The sequence below is a fragment of the Toxotes jaculatrix genome, chromosome 19 (assembly GCF_017976425.1).
Source record: "Toxotes jaculatrix isolate fToxJac2 chromosome 19, fToxJac2.pri, whole genome shotgun sequence".
NCBI lineage: Eukaryota > Metazoa > Chordata > Actinopteri > Toxotidae > Toxotes > Toxotes jaculatrix.
In genome coordinates, this window is record NC_054412.1 from 9,794,484 (window position 1) to 9,817,068 (window position 22,585).

At 40.0% G+C, this 22,585-nt stretch overlaps 1 protein-coding gene across 2 annotated transcripts; it reads right to left on the reverse strand.

Moving 5' to 3' along the window:
* Positions 1 to 93: 93 nt before the first annotated feature.
* si:ch211-225h24.2 lies at positions 94 to 14,585 on the reverse strand. Of its 2 annotated transcripts, XM_041064047.1 has the most exons (4): positions 14,081 to 14,585; positions 6,876 to 6,932; positions 2,343 to 2,458; positions 94 to 1,768 (listed from the first exon to the last, which is right to left on the reverse strand). In XM_041064047.1, exons 1-4 carry the CDS (start codon positions 14,165 to 14,167, stop codon positions 1,330 to 1,332), a joined length of 699 nt encoding a protein of 232 aa, XP_040919981.1. In that variant the 5' UTR covers positions 14,168 to 14,585; the 3' UTR covers positions 94 to 1,329. The 2 variants fall into 2 exon arrangements, with proteins under 2 accessions (XP_040919981.1, XP_040919982.1); XM_041064048.1 differs by lacking the exons at positions 6,876 to 6,932; positions 14,081 to 14,585 and adding an exon at positions 2,561 to 5,302.
* Between the last annotated feature and the right edge of the window lie 8,000 nt (positions 14,586 to 22,585).

The following is a 22,585-nucleotide window of genomic DNA, read 5'->3' on the forward strand; positions in this document are numbered from 1 at the left end:
TGATCTAGTCTAGTTCCAATTTGTGGCAAACGCAAGACGTCATTCTATTGACACAAGGCACTTCATAGTTGCATGGAGTGACGTTTTTTTTTGTTTGTTTTTTTTAATGTTTTGGCTTTTATCTCTTCATCATTACAAGCTTTATAGATATTCAGTATCAGATTTGAACATGTATCCGTCTATGACCCAGGGGGGAAAAGACAGTAGAGATGGGAAAGATTCCCATGCAAAAGACTTGCAAGCGTTCATATCATCATGGTCTCTGAATGATTACAAAGCTTGTCGTTTGTTGATTAAAATTCTTTGAATTGGCAAAATAATTAAAAATGGGTTTAATTACGTTGAATAATGGTCCTTCTCTGATGTGAGGCATTCATATTTGCTTGTTTTTCAGGCACTATTAATGCCATGTTGGATATGTGAGGGCTTTTAGAAAAATCAGATTATCAGTTAAAACTTGGATGTTGCTGCGAGCGTTATTTACAAGTCAGAAACTCATTTTTTCCGATAGCTAATATGACATGAACACAACATTGCCCTCACATACTCCTAATACAACAGCAGATCTCCAAATCTCCTCTGTAACGCCAGCTATTATTCACTAATATAAACATGCATGGCCACCAGCAAATTCACTTACTCCGTGAGACAGAGTCTCAGTCTCTCTCTCCCTTTACCTCACACACACACTAACATTCACACACACTGATATGCCAGGTGTATGAACAAACAGGTGTATAAGCTGTTTCATTATCGCACAGCTGATTATCAATGTACAAGTTAAGGCCTCAAGCTCATATTCTTCACTTCACTTCTATTCTGTAGCTGCATAGACATAAATGAACTGAAAACCATTCTAACATCAGAAAGTCTTCAGTATGAGGTTTGCATATTCTTCATCGATTCTCTACAAATAACAACCACAAAAATCACTTGTCATTTCTTGACAATATCAAATATCTACATGCCAGGCCAGTGACTATCACAGTTAAACTGGTACAGTAGTTTAAGGCTTTCATTTGTTACGATTTATAATTTATTGCCAGTGTTTCAAAAGTGGCAGTGCTGCCAAAAAAGAGCCCACTGATAAAACTGGTATGTTGTCTTCAAGGACTTAAAAACTAAACTACTAAGGACAAACGTCATGTGTTATATTCAGGGATTTACTACAGTACAGCATCTCAATACCAGCTGACAATAACACCGGTTTCGTCCAAAACTAGACTACACAGACAGGCAGATATTTGGTTCAGGTCTTCATCCTCTTTATTGGTGAGGTGGTTTACAGGTGAGGAGGGAGGGAGGGGTATCAAAAGTTATAAATGGCCACTATTTAAACCCCTCCCACGCACCATCTGACACAATCCCTCTGCTCATCCTGCTGATGCCGGCCAGCTTGACTTTGGCGCGGGCCGTCCACCTCACAGCAGCCGTCGAATCCTTGGAGTCCGACAGGTTAGCATAGCGGGAAGAGTCCTCTTCCAGACCCCGGCCCCCCCAGGAGGCCAATTCCAGTGGGAGGCCTAGAGACTCAGAGAGAGATAACGGCGAGTCCCCTTTCTGGCTCTTGTCCCCCGGGGCTTCATCAGTCACAGTCTCTGTTAAGTTCTCCAGGTGTGGCGGCTCCCAGCCCTCCATCTTCTCCAGTTTTTTGGTGGGTGAGATCTGTCTCATCGTCATGGTAACGCTCTCCCAGAAACAGTGGCCCTTCTCTGGCTTGTCCTTCTTTTCCTTCTCCTTCTCATCATCTTTAATTTTCTTGTGAGACCTTCAGAGAAACACAAACTTTAAAGCCGCTGTTGCACAAAATGTCAGCATGAATAACCAGTTCACCACTAACATCTCAACTATAAATAGGACTGACTGGGTGGGGAACGAGTGTGTATCAGACATCTTAACACCAGAGGAACTTTCCCCGTACAGTGAGCCATTATATAGGAATTCCCGGTTGTTTGTCACTGTGAGGTGATTAATTCAAGTTTTCCTCTTCATACGTGTTCCACTTCCCTAAGGGGTCAGAAAGCTAGTACCTGCTGGCAAATGCAGCTCTGTCTTACATATAAACAAATACAAGTGGTTGGACATGACTCCATTATTCCTAGTCAGTTTTGTAAATATTTTTGCTTCACACACTTGACCACTTTGTATGGCTCCACTTACATGATTTGAACTAGGAAAACTAGGAATTGTCTGGTGCGACACTGACATTTATTTGCATAGCTGTGTTTTGTTTTTTAATTGCTCTTGACCTACCTGATGACCACATTTATCCAGGCTGTTAGTGGTCTGTAATTTGCAGGAGATAATTTGCAAAGTAAAGTTACTGTGCAGTGTAACCTCACCCTCTGCGGTCAGCCAGCTTCACTCCTGTCAACAAGAAGTGCTCATCGTCTTTAGAGGAGAACATCTTCCTCTCCCTCCTCTCTTTCTTGGACATGATCTTCTTCACTTTGGCCTCCTGACAGAAACCAGCAGACAAGAGAGCATTTGATTTTGAACTGCAGTGCCGAAATGAATCACCTCATCTGGTGCATGTTAGCTTGTTATCTCTGATGCCTACTTGATAGTGATTTATGCTCCCTGAAGAGGATGATTTCATAAAGTCAGCTTCACAAGAATTTAGAAAAGCAGCCTTATGTTCAGACTGGTGAAAGTGCACTCCCTCCTCAAACCTGAACCTTCAATCCATCCATGCATATGTTTTAAACCTATCTATGTAGCTGCAGCCAACATCCAGTATAAGCTGTGGGAAACTGCCTGCCAAAAGCACCTCTAAAGCTCAACAACATGTGATTCTACATGGAGTTATATGCTATGACTATTTCTTGGCCAGTCACAGAGACTTCCTGGAGTTTTTGGACAGAGTCAGACTGACTGTTTTACCCTAAATATGACACTTGGTTTGTTTCCAGGTACCATACAGACAAGAAAATGGCGCAACAGTTCACTCGGTTATTCATCATTCTCTGTCAGCTTTGTCATCATTCACTAACTGTCTTGTCATATCAGACCTGGCCACTTCCACCTCCTTTCCAGTACCCTGGTTCTCCCATGCACTAACTCACTAGAATTTATACCGACTTCCACTTGATCACTGGCAGACTGTCTATTGTGGCATTGAAGCCACAGCTTGCCAGACCTTTTGTACTCACCTGTTTTTGGACTTTGCTTTTGTCCACGGGGGTTATGTGCTGGACTCCCTCTTGGCCAGAAGTTACTGTAGGTGCTAGTAGGCAGATTCTGTTACCTTTGGATAGAGCTTGGCTATTTGTTTCCTCCTGTTTCCAGCATTTGTGCAAAGCTAAGCTAACCTGCTGCTGGCTGTATGCTTATATTTCCTCTACAGACATAAGAGTGGTATCGAGTGGTATCTCATTTAACTCTTGGTAAGAAAGCAAATCAGAATACATTCTAAAAAATGTCGAGCTATTCCTTTAAGTAAAGTTTATAATGCAACACCCAACTATAGATGAAGAAAATTACTTACTGCTGTTGGACAAAACCTCATACCTACAGATTCAGTTATCGGAAGATAAATAGACAGATAGGGAAGAAAGCAAACACTTGAGTGGCATTGACTTGGCAGTAATGTTTAGCACATTCCAGCAGAAGACCCTTCACTCCCTCTGAAACTCCCCCGGACTCCCCCATCACATCAGAATTCCTCCCTGCCCTTGCTGCTTTCCACCGAGCACAGGTACCGCTTTCCACTGTGATTATGGAACAAACTTAAACTGCTTCTTTTGTTTCTATATTTTACCTGTCCAGGAGGTGCTTAATTCAAAGCGCTGTGTGTGACAGCTGCTACAGCAAGCAAACAACTAACTGGACATGAAAGTAGTCATCTCAAACCAAACAGGAACATTTACAATAAGATCTGTCACCACGTCTGAGGTCAAGCTTCACAATCTCACAGATTAGATGACATGGAGCTCTATGTTTTATCTAACACACACACACACACATGAGAATACTCATGGTCCCACACATGATCTCTTCTCATCCCAAACTATGTGACATTTGATGGATTAGTAAACACTTTACTCAGTCACAACTTCTGAATATCTCATAAGAAGAGAGGCACTTTACTGACCAGAACACTGCCAGTTTCTTGGGAGTTTATTAGCATCAAAAAACATTTACAAAATTTCATGTCAGCTATTTCAACACCCTGTTTTCTACTCTTTCTGCCTCCCTCACTCTCTCTCTCTTCGCTCCCCTCTTGTGTCCTGTGTGCCGTCAAGTGTAAATTGTGGATCAGATTTGCTGTTCTCTGTAGAAACCAGAGATGCCAACAGAGATTGAGTCTCTCTGCGTGTATGTGCGCATGTATTTAAATTCCAGCCCTGTATGTCGATGCATGCATGCATGCACATACAGAGGCCTGTCTATTCACCATTCACTTCAGCATTAACCTCCAGGCCTCTAGATCCAAAGCTGCTCAGTGCCCAGTAATCTCTCCAGCCAAAAAGTAGGTAAACCAAGCGGCTCACTGAGGCTGACTGTGTGGGGGAGCTTTACCTACAGCTCCATGCTTGGCAGAACAATAGAGCTCCTATTGGGACAAATTCTTCCATCCATACCTCTGAGGTGGAAGCTGAGGGAGTAAAGAGGCATTTCATTTTGAAAATATTGTGTCAATTGTAGATTCAGACATAATTCTTTCAAGTTTTTAGAGATGGCCTTTGCTTTTGGGCCCTTAAGTTCAGTATTGGTTGTTCAAATACTCATGGGTTCAGATACATCTACTGTTCCCAGTGCCTCTCTGTTTCATGCTATGTAATTTGAGCTGCATCTAATGATTGTTTTAGCTAGTTACTTGAAGAAATAGCTTGACGTAAAAAAATTAAAAATTATTAAGAATTAAAATTAAGAATGTTTAGCAAGTACTGCTTGATGAAAGTCTTCCTAATTGGAATCAGCCTTTTACAGCTAAAGGTAGACTTCACTACCAGTACTCCATGTCCACTTTCTGTGTCCTAATATGAATAAAACAACCCAGGGTGAAAGACTTGTACCCTTCCACAGCTATTTTCAGCCTTGTTTTTCTTCCACAATGATTGTTCCCATCCAAAAGGCCCAGCTCCTCGAAAGAATGCTGCGTTTCCTTCCCTTCTCTAGCCTAGCCGCCCCTATCCTGACAAACAGGACAGGTCATTAAATACGTCCTGTGAAATAAGTCATCTACAGTAGCTATACATATAGGAGGAGGGCAGCCAGAGTTCAAAGACAATACACTGTGAGCGTTTGAGGCTTGCACTCAAGCCTTACACGCCGAGTTCAGACACGGCCACGCCTCTGAGTAAAGGCTTGTTGTCAGCACAGATCAGGAGATGTTACATATCTCTCATGAACAGAGGCACAGCACATAATCTTATTCACACATTAGGCACAGCTGCAGATGAAGATAAACTTGCCCACATCATAAAACCTTTATTTACAAATACAACGTTTACAGACATGATGACAAAGCTGATCTAGCTGAGAATCTGTGAGATTTTCTCCACTAGTACCACTTTGGCCTTCAGCTTAATTTACAACTTACAGTGCAAACCTCTAAATTTAACTAACCCCAAAGATATACTACTTGGATTGTGTTTTGACACTCATCTGTGTTGAGTTTCAAACAATGAACAGTCAGCTGTTGATGGTTTAGCAAATTCTGGATTGGGTTGCAGCAGCAGTTTTTGTAAATCCATCACCAACATTCTGTGTGAGGCCCTTCCCAGAGTATTACTAGTTTACTGGAAAGTTGCTGAATATTTTTCAAGAACTACAAGCAGAACTGAAAGCGACAACTGGGTGCTGTAACACAGCTGTGAACTTAAAGCATCATTCTGGTTTATTACAACTTGGATCTTTTTTTTTTTTTCATAGTGTGAATTTGGTAATTTCTGTTGGTCATGATAATACTGTGTACTGACAAAGTAATGCTGAGATCAGCGAACACAGAAACACCTCTACAACAAAGTCAAACAAGAGCAGTCAGTTTGTGAACAAGACAACAGTTCTGCTAAATTATCTGAACCATTTTATTTTGAGGCAAAACAAAAAGTGAGGATGCATGGAATGTCTGGAATAATAAACCCTCACCGCACTGGGGAACAATGTTTGTGAAATAATTTTACTGTTTGCCTTTGTTTTTTTTCCAAATAAGTTTTTAAACAAATCTGAGGGGTTGTTTAACACATACATGACCATCTAACTGCTCTTGTGTCTTGCTTCTGACTAACATTCCCAGATCATTGCTAACTTTTATATTATTACAGACAGTAATGATGGTCAAAACTATGAATATAAGACACAAGTTGTAATAAACCAGAATTATGCTTCAAATCATTACCTTAAACTACTGTAATCGTGATTCTAATAGTAACACCAAAAGACCACTGAAGGCCCAAATGAAATGATCTCACTCCACAGATAAGGATAAAGTACACATTCACATGCACCATTACAACAAACACAACGGTTTTCCTGTGATAAGGTTAAGGATAAAGCAGGGGATGATAGCTGAAGGCTGGCCTGTTTACAGATAAACACTGCAGCTTCAGCTGTTCTTTGACCCTCCTGCTTTACCTCAGCTGCACTGTGCAACACTTTTAGTGGTCATGTGACAAGAAGAGACTATGGACGTTTTGGGTGACATAAGACTGACAGTTGTAGGGTCACACAAAAAGGAGTGTGCCATCACAAATGCGAGATTGTGAGTGTTATCAAGTGTGTGTGAGAAGATAAGAATATGTCGGGCAAGTGCATATCTTTATGGAGCCACAGACAGAGGTAAAAGAGTGTAAAATGAGAATAAGTTTAGAAGCAGATCTTGTGTTTGTGTCTGTGTTTCATCCAAATAGCTGTGAGGTTGTGATGTTTACCTTGGATACGCCAGTGGCAGCTTCCTCCTCCTCTTCCTCTCCTTCTGCATCTTTGTCCTGAGGCACACACACACACACACACGTATCAACAGTGAGTTAACACAAATAGCAACCTCCCAACACAAACACACGGGCACACACCATCCACACTTTACAGCAGGCATGTGTGAGTGCGGAGTGTGTGCAGGCTTTCCTGTTAAAGAGAGGGAAACCTTTTTAGAGCTGTAACACAAACACGCTGTGTTTGGAGGACGAGATGGAGGGATGGAGGGAAGATGAAGGGAAGCCAGCGAGCTCAAAGGGCAGATTTAAACAAAAGAGAGAGAAAACAAATCTATGACCTATTGCCTTAACAGTACTATTCAGGTATATAACCAGGGTTATTTTGGTTCCATTGTTCTTCGGTCTCCGGGCCTTTTTTTTTCCATTTTTCATATATCCTTTGTATAATATTTGTGCTACATTTTCATTATTTTTATTATTCTATAAGAAGCACTGTAACATGTAAATAAACAAATGAGCAAGCACATTCAATAGCTACTTAACAAGCTTGGTCAGACTGACATTCTTACAAAACCAGCACAAGTTTTAATGATTATTGTCACCTTTATCTTCTGTCAGATATTAAGAACACAGTCTTGGGGCACAGCATAACATAAACCAATATATTTTTCAAAAACAAAATCAGTCTTTAACAACCTTTAGTAATTGCATTGAGGGTTAGCATAAACCTCATCATGTTGCTCTTCAGATCTATATCCTTGAATCTTAGGTTGTGCTGAAATTTTATGTATTCTGGATTAATATATCCACAATGGTGCCATAAATTTAGTAAATATGATAGCCCACATTTATTACGAATGTTTTTGATCTTCAAAATGCCTTTGACATCGATATTTAACTCTGTCGTAGCCCTGCAGTTTGCCTTTGAGGACTTTTGACTTGACTGGGACTTGCCCCACCAAGACTTAAAAACATTAAATCATTAAAAGGGGGCAGCAACAAGTCATCAGACACGCAGCTGAGCCTGAGATTACTGAAGTGGAGCCAGAATTCCTGTAAAATTATCAAAAGCTTTAAGAACTTCTAACATCTTACGACTCCATGAGAGAGGAGGAGAAATGGTGGTTGGACATGTCTGAGCAAAGTCTGCTGGGTCTCGGCCACCTGAGCTGATCAAAGACACGCTCTCGCACATACTGATTGCTGACTACTGTTAGAGTGTAAACGCATTAACAACTTGGAACAGAGGGAAGAAACTGAAGGAGGGAGGAGATTCAGGGGGAGAGAGAATAGTGTTTTGGAAAAATACTCTCCTACCAACAAAAAGCAAGAGTTCTGCTTTCGTCCCTGAAGGGGGGCATTTCTTCTCTGTCTGTCTCTCTCTCTTTGACTGTGTAAATTTTTTGTCCTCAAAAAAAGTCAGATTACTAGGCAATAAAGATGCACAGTGAATTTCAATACCAAAGCACCAACAGCATTCTCACACCATTCTCCAAACCCAGTGTCTGACAAAGTGTTTGGGCGTGCAGTACTGAAATATTTCACCAAACACTTAACATGTTTAAAAAAAAAAAAAAAAAAAAAAAAAAGCAGAGAGATAGCCTTTCTCATATATGTAAATTGCACATACCTCTTCTTAAAATATCGGATTTTATTTATCTGTTTCTGTTGTTCTTTTCAGCATAAGAAAGATACCCTTGCCGTCAGAAATGTCCTATACTTTCAACTCAGCTGACGAGTTTTTTCCCCACTTGACCGCAGCATAATTAGCATTTGAGCAACAGCAACACTGTCCAAGAGTAAGAAAATCTTCCGTTTAGCATCTCTAAAGCACAATGATTAACACACTACATCTCGTTTGTCATTGCAAAAACAGTAAGTTGTGCTTTTATGAGATGAGATGAGCCTTTGAGCAGAACTAGGCTAATTGTAACCCTGTATATTAAGTCTTTGTGCTAAGCTAAGCTAAGCCAACCATCTCATGGCTGCAGCTTTATATTTCATGTACAGCAGTGGCGGCTACATCAAGTTCATAGTTTATTTCTTGAGCACAATTATTTTGGTTCTACGGTGAAAAACTTCCACTGGGGCCCATCAACAGATACCCTGTCATCTACTAGTTTGACCTCATTTTTACCTCTGAAACTTAAAAAAAAAAGACCTGCTTTACAATTAATCACAACAACCCCATGGTCTTCATCTGACAACATTTTATTTTAGGTGCAGCAGTTGTTTCGATGAATGAAATCAATGTTGGCATAACCTACTATTTACTCTATATATGTCATCTTCACAGTAACCGTGGCAACACACTTAAGAGAATGATTGCATATTGAAAGAAAAAAAAAATCACATTATACTAAAATAAAATCATCACAAACCATATTCAATACATACAGTGATATTCAGCTGGCAAGGTGCAATCAATACAACTCAACAAAACATTTAGAGAGTACAATAACAAGGCCGTTTTAAAGTGCTCCTCAAACACCTCGTCTAGCGACGTCACTAAGTCGACCAGTCCACGAAAAATCCCGGGGTTGCTGGACCCCTCGATTTTATCCTTGCCTCGCAGGGCTAACTCAAACACGCCACAGAATTTGACACAGTCAATAAGGAGGCCTAGCACATGGCGGTTGCTCACCTCATCGTTGTGATGACACACAGCTATCATGTAGCTCTCATACAACAGTGGCGACGTTGACTCTTCCAAAAGACGAAAGTTTCAGGCAGCTGTCCATATGCATCTTCGATGCTTCATGTTTTCTCACCTTCTTCAACAGATGGTGTATGTCGGTGACACCCGTGGCTGTCCATGCGGTGTTTCCATCCCGGTGAATCAGAAGGCAGGGGTAGCAGAATAGCGCGTTAGCTACTTCGCATCTTGCTAGCCACGTTTTCCGCTCATACCAGCTCCGTGAAAATCCGCGGATGTAGGTTTTCCCCGCCTATGAAGACACTTGCTTAATATTTAAATTTGGTCAGGGTGGTCCTAATTCTTTGATAGACAATTTATCTTGATTGTTTCGGCGACGGAACGGTAATTCCCGCAAAGACACGATGGAGTTGCTCTATTTAGCTGCAATGCTAGCCACGTTGATCTTGAACGTGAACGCGACGCGTATGCGTGCTGTGCTTTAGCGTCAGAGGAGCACGTGACTTCATCAGTGCGTATGACGGAAGCACGTTGGGGCAAGCCCTCCCGGAGCCCATAGAAATGCATTGCGGGTTTTACAGTTTGAAAAAAAAAAACTTAACATGTAAGTCTATGAGAGCGCTTTCAGTCAGACTGAAAATCGCCCCAAGGGCCTGCTGGTTGGACAATAATATTCAATAATAATGTGCACATACAATAACGGTATCATATGTAAGAGAGCAAATAATGACTTTGTGCAGTACTAATAACTATCGATTTAAAAGTATAAAAGGCTTCAGTCAAACTCCGTTGTTGGGACATCATGTCATTTGACTTGAACAAACGTTTGATTTCCACGATGTTAACCTGCTCCCCTTCAGCACACGATCCACTCAGCTTTTATCTTTTTTTTCCCCTCTTGTCACCACTAATGATTTAGATGTGAGGCCGTCTGAAGTGCCCCGATCAAATCTGTACTCTCACGATCCCACTTCACAAAGCGGAGCCTCATCATCAGAATCAGAGTGGTGTTACTGAAGTACTCAGGTGTGTTACCACTTTAAGCCATAGACAGTCACTCGCACCTCCCGCGAGCTCACAGCTGCCGCTAACAGCCTATTGATCTTCAAGGGTGAGTGGTGAGAAAGCAAAGCTGCCGCACACGGGCTGCGGTCGCCCTGCAGCGCTACGAAGGGAGGAAAGGTATTGACTTCAAAACCTGCACATTGTTTCCTCCCTTCTCCCCCTTTCTCTCTCTTTACCCCTGCGTGTCTGTGGATGTGTTATCCCTTTTTACTTGTTTGTCTCAACCTGTCTGCCTATTGGTCTCTGATGTGCAGTTTTGACTCACTGTACTTGTAAAACACGTAAATCATCTGTTTTTACAAAGCATACACAGATATAACACTGGGTAAACAAAATGCAAAAGAAAGAGACATCTTGTATCTTGCTATGACTACAGGTATATATTACATTTAGATTAAGAAAATACCACTTTGTACCAAAGTCAGACAAAATAACACTGGTGGCCGTAAGATAAGAAAAACATGACTGTCACCAGAGGGTCACAAGTTCAGTCACTGGACCACCAGGATGAGTGTGGGTGGAGAAAGTGAAAGAGCAGTGCTAAGGCCTTTTTTCCCAAACTGCCTCCATAGTAGCAGATCAGGCTGTGGTTGTTGACACCTAATACGTCTTGCAGTGCACAACACAAAATAAAGCAAAGAGTTGAATCAATATAGGAATAGTTTTTAATTAAAGAGTATGTTGTTATATATTAAAACAAGTCCGGGGTTTCTGTTATTTTCTCTACCTTATATTCATACGGTGTAGATGTGGTACATTTTCCTTACTTTTCCCTTGCCTTGTGGAAGAAACAGATGACTTACCCATGGCTGTATTTTTCCCTGACAAAAAGATTCATTCATTATGCACCAATTAAGACTATTTCTATAAATTACTGCAGAGTAAAGCCCAAATTATTTCTAAAGTGGTAACTTTACACACAAATATGACATTCACTGTTTCCAGTTTCTTAAATGTGAAGATTTGCAACTTCAAATTTCTATTGAGCATTTTTCACTATTTTCTGAGAATCTTACAGACCAAATGATTTGTTGATACGTCAGTATATTAATACATGACCTTATTTTGAAATATGGGTTTCCAGAATTAAGTTAATGTAGCTTTAAAGTTCACTTAACATTTTAACTCGTTTGACCAACCTTGGTGACTTCAGGAGACTAAACCAGTGCTCATGCAATGTGACCATGATGCAAAAATGCCACAGATAATCTTTTCCTCTTTCTACTTCACTCACTGTGTGAGGCAGACCAGACAGTGTAGCTACTGCAATTTGAATAAGGGGAAGGAAAAGACTTCATGTCCAGACTGTGCTATCATAACTTTTTATCCTGCCTTCATCCTGTGTCGCTGCTGGGTTAGAGCAGCCTCTTCACTCTGTTTACGACATTTTATGATCCCACCCCTGACCCCTGGATGTGCTTTACAGCCATAGCAACTCAGGGGCACCTCCCCAATGACTTTCCCAGGATTTCTGAGGAGAAGTTGCTTTCTCTGTTCTCAAATAAGCTCTCATCAACCAAACAATCCCGGTGACTACTGGGAGCATAGTCAGAAACAGATCTCAAAGCAGCTCTTCAGAGGTAAAGGCCACATGCGTTGGTTCCCATGGTGGAAGTTAAGAAAGGCCAGTAAAACCAAGCCAAGGGTCACAGATCTCGACATTATTACAACAACACATGAAAAATGCTGGGAAATGGTGTTCATCCTGTACATCCAGTGTAGATCCAGTGAATGCTGGTAGTGAATAAAATCTGGCATCATCACGGTTTATCACAAGTTCACAATATTTTACCACGAACATGAAACATACTTTTTTCCATCTCTGTCAGAGACTATCAAAGAAGTAATGACTTTTCTGTCTTCTCTGTCTCCTCTTTTATTATCAGCTTATGTGTACGTTTGCAGTTTTAAAGATTCAAGCAATGCAACATGTTCTTTGTCAAGTTAGTAAGCCTCTGAAAGCTTACATATATTGGTTCATGACACACACTCCCTGTGTAAAGAAAAAATAACAATTTCAAAACTCTACCCACAAAACCTTGATACATTGCATAGATGGAAATGGTTTTTATCACACGTACAATAAGCTGATTAGATACCACAAGACTGATGATAGCACATTATTTTCACTGCCTAATCTTATGTCTCTGTTCACTTGAATGTTAGGATTTACAGTAACTGTAAGTCAACACCTGAAACTTCTACAATTCAGTTTTATTGGAAATCTTATTCATGTTGAAATCTGTCTACACTGGAAAGAACTCTACTACAAGAGGCTCAAGAAATGAACATGTCAGCTTGCTATTTCTTATGAGTCAGGACTGCTGGATGCCTTTTGCCTCTTTGTGTGTGTGTGTGTCTTATCATGGATTCTCCCCTGTGCCTCACCCCCCATCCCAACACCTTGACAGAACCCAGCTGCTTGCAAGTGCTGATACAGAGACTCTTAGACCTCACACACACTGCTCCTGCTCACCTGGGAACTGATGTTTTTACACATATGAGCTTTGGTGTGTTTGTGTTTGGATGTCTATCAGTTCTTATCTTTATGGTTTTAATAATGCAAACTGATTCAAAGTTAACAGAGATTTGAGTCTAAGATTATTCCCACTGTACACTGTACCCACTGTAAACTATATATATATATATTACTGTAACATTCTTGTTCCAATGTGGATTTGCTTTGTCAAGTGCTGAATGGCTATAGTGAGTTTGGCACCTTGCTTCCCCTACTATATCACCATTGTATTCTGTAATTTCATATGAAGAACACAACTTACAGTTTCTTATTTCAATATCATATCTAAATACTTTTACAGAATCCATCACTATGTTTCTTCCTTGGGAGAAAATATCTCCTCTGTGACCTCTCAGCATTTTCTGTTACTTTCCTCCTCAGCTGACATGACATGAGTTTGAGTCTGAGAACTTCTCCTCCTCCTCCTTCCTCTGCTACACAATCTCAGTTTGACAGCATGAGGTGTATTTGGTCACTTTTCAGGAAGTTTAGCAGCTTTAATAGAAAAACATTTTAGAAAATAATAAGAACAACTTTAAAACTGTACTGGACTGGCTTTATGCCTAATTTATGATGCTTTATTTACTTGTTTAAGTAACAGTTAGTGTATAGGCCCACTATTATATGTCATGTTTATTTTTTATTGTTTTTAAATTAAATTTTTTCTTTCTCCCAATAAGTGAAAAACTGTCAGACAGTGTTTTTCTTTTTGGCTCAACTTCGCATTTCAGCCCTGTAGCCTCGTTTTCAGATCCTGACACTTGTTTCAAGGGGGAAAAAAAACAAAAAAACACTGAAACAAGTGAAACAATGGGCTGAACGAGCTCAAGAACAATCCATTTCAGTACAGTCACACACGATCATTTTTCCAGCTCTTAACCTTGTTGTTTAAGGAAAAACACACCTGACCGCGGTTGTTAGCGGTAAATAACGTTGTTTCCTTTCCATCTGTCTCATTCTTACCTTGTAGGAGTGATGATAGTGCCAGGACATGTCGTCTTCCTCTGACGCATAATCCACCAGCACTTTACTCTTGCTTTTCTTAAACATATCTCCACTTCTCGCTGAAACAAGCCGTCTCGGTCTATTTGAAAATACTTTGATCAGAACACTCAAATGTTTAGCCAAAACAGTTTGGTCCCGTTTTCTCGGTTTTCTTGTGGAAAGGTCGCAGCGACGCACCACCGAAGCGCGTTCCGCTCTTTTGGTTATTTCTCCAGCAGCAAAATCCTGGAGACTCTCTCTGGAAACAGCTTATTCATTCATAGAGGTGCCAGGAGCTCGAAGGCCAAAGTTTTTTTTTTTTTTTTTAAGGACGCTTACTATTCGTTTCGTAAGTGTTTGGCGTTTGTTTGGTGCGTGTTTACGCAAGCTCGACCACCTGGACCCCAAACTGTCGCTCCTCCCATATCCCACATGCTCCGGTTCCGTGAAGTTACCATGGTAGAAGGAAGACGGGGATCAGACGTCTCATCTCTAGCCAATACAAACATTCAGCAAGGCTTTCGTGCAAAATAACGAAAATCTTTCACAGATTAAGAGAGATATTCTTGACACAAATTTTTTTAAATCACAAATACAGAGAGACACACTGGCACCACACAAAAAAAAAGAAACAATATAAATTTAGGGTCTGAATTTTTTGTTCAGTCATTGTTGAAACAATATGTGGAAGTACTAAGATGTACTATTTTGGTCAAAGGTCTTTTCTCATGACTTTTATCTCCCAAACTTCAAAATAAACCAAATGTTCTGAGATAAATTCTCCAGACAAAATCAGTTCTTCAGTACGTACTTGTCAAATCCTGTGTTTGGGAGAAGGTCTTTTGTTAATCTTATTATTGTTGTTTTTCTTAAAAAAAAAAAAAAGTGGATCTCATATTTACTGTACACAGAGGCTGTTTGTCATATCAAATAAAATCCAGTTCTGTATTTAATGTCCACTAGTGACAGGGTTTTATAACATCTTTCTCTCTCCCTCTCAGACACCTCTGACGCCAGGGGAAACAAATGACTCATTATGCTGGTGGGCTGACCTCTTAAAATAGCCACAGTTTAGCTCCGGTTAAGACCACTCACCTGATTCAAAGGTCCTTAAATTCCTGTTTCAATATCCACATTATACAGTAAGTCAGTTGTTAGATGTGTAAGACATTACAGGGAAAACCAAAAGAAACACACATACTCTGTTTTTGAGAATTTCATGTCTTTTCTGCCCAGGAAAGCAAACATTTTGAGACAGTGGTGTAGCAGTAAGCCAGACTCATAGTGAAAACAGTCACTGGTTTCTTAGCATAGATAAAAGATCCCAAAATAATCTCTTTCAATTTGTATTCATTCCATTCCATTCATTTCATTGTATTTGCTCTGTAACATTCATAAATAATTGCTTTTATGTTGTCTGCTGTCAGCTCTTCATTAGTGCCAGCTGACATAAGCCATGGCTGGCTGTTCGGACATCACCTGTCAATAGGGGGGGTCAGTGACCTTTGACACTGAAGGTCATCAGTGGGTCAACTGATCATTTGAGACCCTTTCTTGGACATGCATTCCCACAGTATCTCTACAGAGGTTATTTACAGTCATGGTGGCCATGGTAGCAAATCTGCATTCTTACATCAAACAATCAATCAGTCCTCTTAATTATCTTTGTCCTTACCGCAACCAGTTTTTACAAATTAGAAACCCTTATTTTATCAGTAGGACAGGCTGACATGTTGTCCTTCATACTGTTTGAGGAGGATGGATCATCCCCAAGATGCATTTACCATAGCCATACCAACTTTGTAAGAGCTCTGTCTGCTATAATGACAAATACCCTTTATACTGTAACAAAAACAGACAGCTGCCTTTGGAAATATATTTTGAGGAGTTTGTATGCTCATTATTTATTACATTTACATCACAGTTAAGTTCTGAGCACTTAGTACGCCTGACCTTACTTAATAAGGCATGTCCTCTTCCACCCAGCCAAAAAGCAAGAAGGAAATTGATAATGTGGGCCTAGTAACTGGAATCTACTGCTCAGTATAACAGTACAGTACAACTAGTAACCGATCACTAACTCATCTGTCATTGGGGGCTCACAGTTCATTTTTGCCATGTTTGTCCTGCTTAGCAACTATAACATGTCAAGGCATTCTGTATGTGTGTCAGTATGCACTGTATGTGTATTGTTGAGGAGCACATAAGTCACTCTTACATCAGCTGTCCTGATCATTGAGACAGCAGGTCAGGTCTGATGGGGTCAAACAGTCATAGTGAGACACAGCTGGGATTATCCGACCTGCTTCAAATGTCTCACACGGACACAGATGTACTGTACAGCTTACACTGCTGATCAAGGGATGAAGAGTGTCAGGATAGTTTTGTGCCTGTGCAGGGTGCTTAACTTCTTAAGCTCTTTTATTAATTGAGGTTCACCAAGATGGTAAAACAGTTATTACAACTACAATCAATATTTACACGAGCATCTTTCAGCTCATTGTTTTTCGTTTCACTGCCTACACCTTTTCTGTTTTGGTTCACTCTCGTCCCTCTCATAGCATCTTTTTCAGCCGCAGCTGCTTTCACTAAAGAAGCACTAAAACTCCACTGTACACCACTTGCTCAGCACCACAATACCGCAAGTCAATAACTAGCTGTCAAACATCTTGTAGCATTTAACAAACAAAAAGTTAAATATTTCCCTCTGAAATTGGTAGCGACCAAAAATAGAGCTAAAATAAAGTGAATATTGGACAGAAACACGACTCCAAATATACGAGACTGTTGCTCCATATTTGCTGGATGTGCACATTGGCAGTTGTTGCTGCTGTTAACTTCCAAATAGCATTTTAAAAGGTGATTTTATCAGTATTTGTCATGTATACAGCTTGTTTCTGCCCCCAAGTGGCAGATTTAATTAAATGCTGCTTAAAAAGTCAGTTAATCTTAAGTTAGTAGACATTTGTGAGGTTGCAGGTTTATTTAAATTCACCTACGAAAGATGAGGTCTTATTGGGTCTCTCTTTTTAACATGTTCCTGCCCATGACAGAAATCTCTAAATCCTGCCGTGGTTACACAGCAAATGGAAGGAGCCAACTGAGATTAACCATGACTCGCCAACTATCTGATGAGATTCAGATTCAGTCACAGGGTTCTCCTGCACAGGCCCACGGGACTGCATCAGAACTTGCTAGCCAAGAACAGAGATTAAAGCTTTAATTATGCTCACAGGCCAGCTCTCAAAGATGTCCCTCAGAGACTCTCTACTGGGTGTAGTGTTAATGAACAGTTGGTACCTGAAGAGTGACTCAAAAGTATAGCACTTTTCTTTTTGCTCTGTGAACATAATTCTGATGTAAAGTTAGATTTACGTTTAACATCAAAAATACATAACCAGGCAAGAAAGGTTAGAGTGATGAAAATATATTCCAGTAAATCATAAAATACATTTTTAGTAGGAAAAAGCAAGTTCCAACAGGAGATAGTTCACTGCAATTACAGATTGTCCTTAAACCTTCAAACATTTTTGCACAGCAATTTAGGGAAATATTAGACACTGCAGCACATAACTCTACAAATACAAGCCAAAGAATCATTATTATGAAGACTTTTCCCTCTCACAGTGCCTCCTGCTCAAAACTTTGTTTTACAAGGCTTTAACTTTTATTTAGTTTATTCACTTAAATTAGTTATGGTTCTGGGTGAATTCAAAAGATGCTCATCTTTTTTTCTTCCCTCCTTTCTTCTCTGTTTGCTTCTTAACAATGGCCCTGCCTGTTTTTAAGAGAAGAATTGTCAATAACAGAGGTAAGAAAAAGACTGCGAGACTAAGTCTTTGCAAAAAAAAAAAATGTCGAAAGTCAAACATAGAAACAGCGAGGACAAGGTAGTGGAAAAAGTAAAACATCTTGGGGGGTCTTAAAGCTGTAGAGCAGGTAGTTTGAGTGTTGGACACCTGTGAATTTCAAGTGCTGAATCATTAGTACAACTTTAGCACAAGAACTAGAGGAAAATGCGTGCTCTTTACCTCATGTAGTTGTGCTTCAAGTAGATATAACTTTTTTTTTCCATTGGTCCCTGAGGCAATTGCACAGAAAACTCAGTATAGCAGACAAAACATTTAGTAACTATAAGGAGCTTAACTTTAGCTTTTAGTTAAACTTGTAAAAAGAATATTTTATAATGTAATTGACTATTTAAGCTCAATATAAGCATCTGTTCACAGCAAGGTAATTTTCAGTCACACCTCATTTGCACAGCAGACTTAAAATAGATTTGTGTTTGGTAACAAGCTGCCAGGTAACATCACACATCCACACAGCTGCTGCTATTTCCCCTGTCAGCCCCTATAAATTAGCCCAGGACACAGCATACAGAAAAGTACATACATACAGTGACTGATATCATGAGTTGAAGTATCATATCTTTTAAACTGTATGCATGTATCTGCTCAAATCTGCATCTGTTTCCTTTGTGTGCGCATGATAGCGTATGTCTGTGTGAGCACGGAAAGGGCTGAAACAGATAATTAGCTCCTGTACACAGGAGGTGTTTTCATGAGCTCAAGGTAGAGAACACATTTAAAACAAGGTTAATCTCTTCCGCTGTTTACGAAGAGCGATTTAAAGGGAGGAAGAATATGCTGCGTCACTGAGGACACAGAAACGAACAGACAAATCCGCCAGGCTAAAAAAGGAAATGTGCTTTATCATGCCAATACATGTGTGTGCAAGTGTGTTTATCTTTCTGCTTGTGTGTATACGTGACAGACAGAACCACAGTCAAAGAAATGTGTTGCGTGTGGTTTTCCCTCTTTTCTCTTTATATTTATCGAGCCCAGTGCTTAAACCATGAATACCAAGTAAGATTACAAATACATTTTTCAAGATTTCTGGCCAAGACAACAACATAATGTAGATGAAATTATAGATAGAAAATAGAAAATAGTTATAGTTTTATAGTTATAGTAAAATAGTTTTGTCAGTCAGAAGACTGACAAAACATTTGGAGCAAACTTTCGACTCTTAAAAGTGATTTGACATCAGGACATATTTGTATGAGCCCTGAGAGAATATCCTCGCTATTTGCTTTCATCTCCTCTATAAGGAGGCCAAAGGTCAAGATATGCAACAAGAGGAGCCACCCCCAAGGGATTCAGTGTCTTGCTGAAGGACACTTTACTGAGGTGTTTACTTGCTACTTGCTAACATAGGAGCTTGAACCTGGGACTCTCCATCCATTAAGAAAGTGTTCACTGACATATGAGAACAATACATGTTTTCCCATGTTAGCCACAGCACGACCTCCTGCTGATCTAAAGCTCTTTGACTTTGGCCATATTGCCTCTACAGCTATGCAGAATGAACTCACTGTCACCTTCTTTACTCCACATGCATTCCTTCTATATTGTTTGGTTCATTTTTTTTAAAACAGATTGTTTAAGGTGTATTTGCGCTCTCAGCTTTTACTTGGCATTTATGGAGTGATTCTTCAGAACTGATTCACCTGAAGTAGCTGTTAACAGAGCCTAACACAGGTGAAGCTGTACATCATGCATAGCTATATCAGGCTACTCTTGGTATTTGCTCTCATTTGACACAGGTATCGTTCTGTAAGATTAGAATGTAAGAGACATAACACTGACAACTCCTCCAGGGACAGATACACTGCCTGAACACACATGAGCACTTGCACATTAACATACACACTCAGGCATTACTGAGCTGAAAATGTCTAAAAGAGCTTGTGGATATGTCCCTCGGTCCTTCTCATCCATCTCTTTGGTAGCAAAGACATTCAGCTCTTTGTTGTTGGCTGTAAGAGACGGTAACAAGAGACTCCTGAGGAGACAGCACTGAAACAGACACACAATGGACCACTGTGTGTGTGTGTGTGTGTGTGCATTTCGAGAGAGTAAAGGAGAGTAAGAAGTCTGTCTCTCCCTGTAACTCCTGACCGCTCTCCCTGAGGCTGGGAACCTGATAAAAAAGGCCAGACAAGCAGGTATGTTTCCCTGCACAAAAGACTTCTGACAACTACGGTGATGTTTGTTATGTTTGTTTGTTTCGTGTCCAACTAGTGGTCAAATCCATGTTCATCACTGTAGGTGTTGGGCACTCCCAGTATATTTCCACACCTTTTCTCCGTAAAGCTCAGCTCTTAAGCTTCCATTAAAATCCAGAGTGGCACAACTGACTGGCTCCTACTGGGACAGATTTGGGTTCGTTCCCAAAGCAGCTTAGATCTATAACTGGGTCAGAACTCTGAGTCTGACCTGTAGAGCAACTTGCTTGAACTGAGTCACAGTGAAGCAGCAAGAAAAACAAACCGTACGTTAGGAAAGCAAATTGATAACAAATCTCAGAAGAAGGAAGGAAAGTGAAAACCTGAAGGGAGTTTTAAAAAGAGTACCTCTTGCTCCTTAAAATATTTGTTTTGTTGATCATACTGCACCGCTTGTGGAGGCTTCAGTCAGGCCATTAGCAGTGGTTACATACAGTAAAGTTTGCCCATTTTTATACACTTATGGATAATGAAGAAGTGTGGGGAAATGGCTGAAATCTATGCTGACATCTAGTGCATGAAGGAGGTATTTCTTCTTTTATTATGTTACAGAAAGGTGTATTATTCTTCACAGTATTTTACAGAAAGTTGCAGGAGTCACATACCAAAGCCCCTGATTTTTTTTTTAATCTTAATTTTTTCTTATATACAGAATCATTCAAACATTAAAAAAAATACTCGTTCAAAGGTGCTTTGTTTCCCATTTAATATGCTTCAGGTCACAAAGGCAAACCTAAAGTATAATGCAATCACAACTCACAATAAAATCCACACGAAATACAAAATTGTAAAGTATCTCAGTACCCTTAGACTGCATAAACACATCTACGCAAGTCATTTATGCAACAAATGATATGAAAGCACCTCTGTGTTTTTGTAAGATCTAATTCACCTGTAATTAAACCACAAAACAAACTGAAGCAAAATAATGTGTATTAACACAATAAGGGCAAATATACTCAAGGTAGATTTTAACACACAAACCCAGATAGGATTCCTCTTTAAAGTAGTATTTGAGACATTTTATGCCTTTGTACCACAGTGATGACTAACAGTAAGACAACATGATACACAAGCTAAGCATGAAAAACTGCTAACATAGCCACAAAATATCGCTATATTGTTAGAAAACTGCTCTTCCATTATCTATATCATCCATCCATCCATCCATTTGTTCAATTGGAATCCCAGTCACAAGGTTGAATGGTATAAATAACCTCACTTCTTGTCATACTCTTACCTGTCTCCATTTCAGGGTGACTGACCCCTCTCATATGTAAGTATAAGCTGGTCTAAAAAAGACCACAGTATCCCAGAGGATCTGTGAGGGATCACTGTATCACTGCACTTGCCTTGTGACCTGTTTACGGGATAATCTTTTCTTATATATTCAAACTGTAGTCATAACCTTTCTTTGCTTAAACCAAGAGCTTATGACACAATCGTCTTTACAATTACTGTTTTAAATACTGATTTTCATTCCTCATTGGTGATACATTCACATGCTGTCAAAGTTATTTTTCCATCATACATCACTGTGCACAACAGATGTACAGCAACAAAAGTCTACCTATGTTAAGAGACCTTAGCGGTCATTCATCTACATTCATCTCGTCTGACAGTGGTGTGCAACTGGGAGAGATCCAGGTGGATTCACGTGTTTATCCAGGTGGTATCCAGGGTGGCTGACCTGGTTCCTTTGCCTGACAACAACACAGCAGCGCTGTGTGTCAATCCAGCTAGATGTCACCCAGTCCAGCTCACAACACAAGCTGGTAGCTATCCATGTCATTTTCTACTAATCTCATTCAGCATCAAAGTGATATGTACATGATTATGTACAAATTCTGTACACAAAAAAGTGCAAAGTAGCATTGTTCACATGACAGAAGTCACACATTTCTTATGTTTCTGTTTGTGGAGTATTTTCTCTGTGCATGCTCAGGAGCTGAGGGCAGCCAAACACATTGAGAGCAGTTCTTTATTTGTTCCTCTGGCGTTTTGTCACACGTACAATGAAGAGAGATATTGTAAAGTAAAAAACTCACGCTGTCAACTCCTGAATCAAAAATGAAATCAGACAAAAATATAAACGGCTTGAGTGTCTGATTTGAAGCTGCTTCTGATGTGATATATCTCTCTCTCTCGTTTCTGTCTTGTGCAATCTGACCAAAGAAATCCAAAAAGAGCAGGTCAAGACATCACAACACTGGCTGTCCTCCGAAAGGACCTGGGAGCTCTGTGTTACATCAGGGAAATTGCCAAAATGCCAGAGGAAAAGTAGTGATGATTAAAAGACTGAGGATTTTGGAAGAGATTTCTTGAGGCTCAGCTCAGCTGCATTTAGCAAAATGTCTTTAAAGACCACTGATGTATTTGAAAAATACTTAAGTTTAATACTTTAGACTGTGAATCAG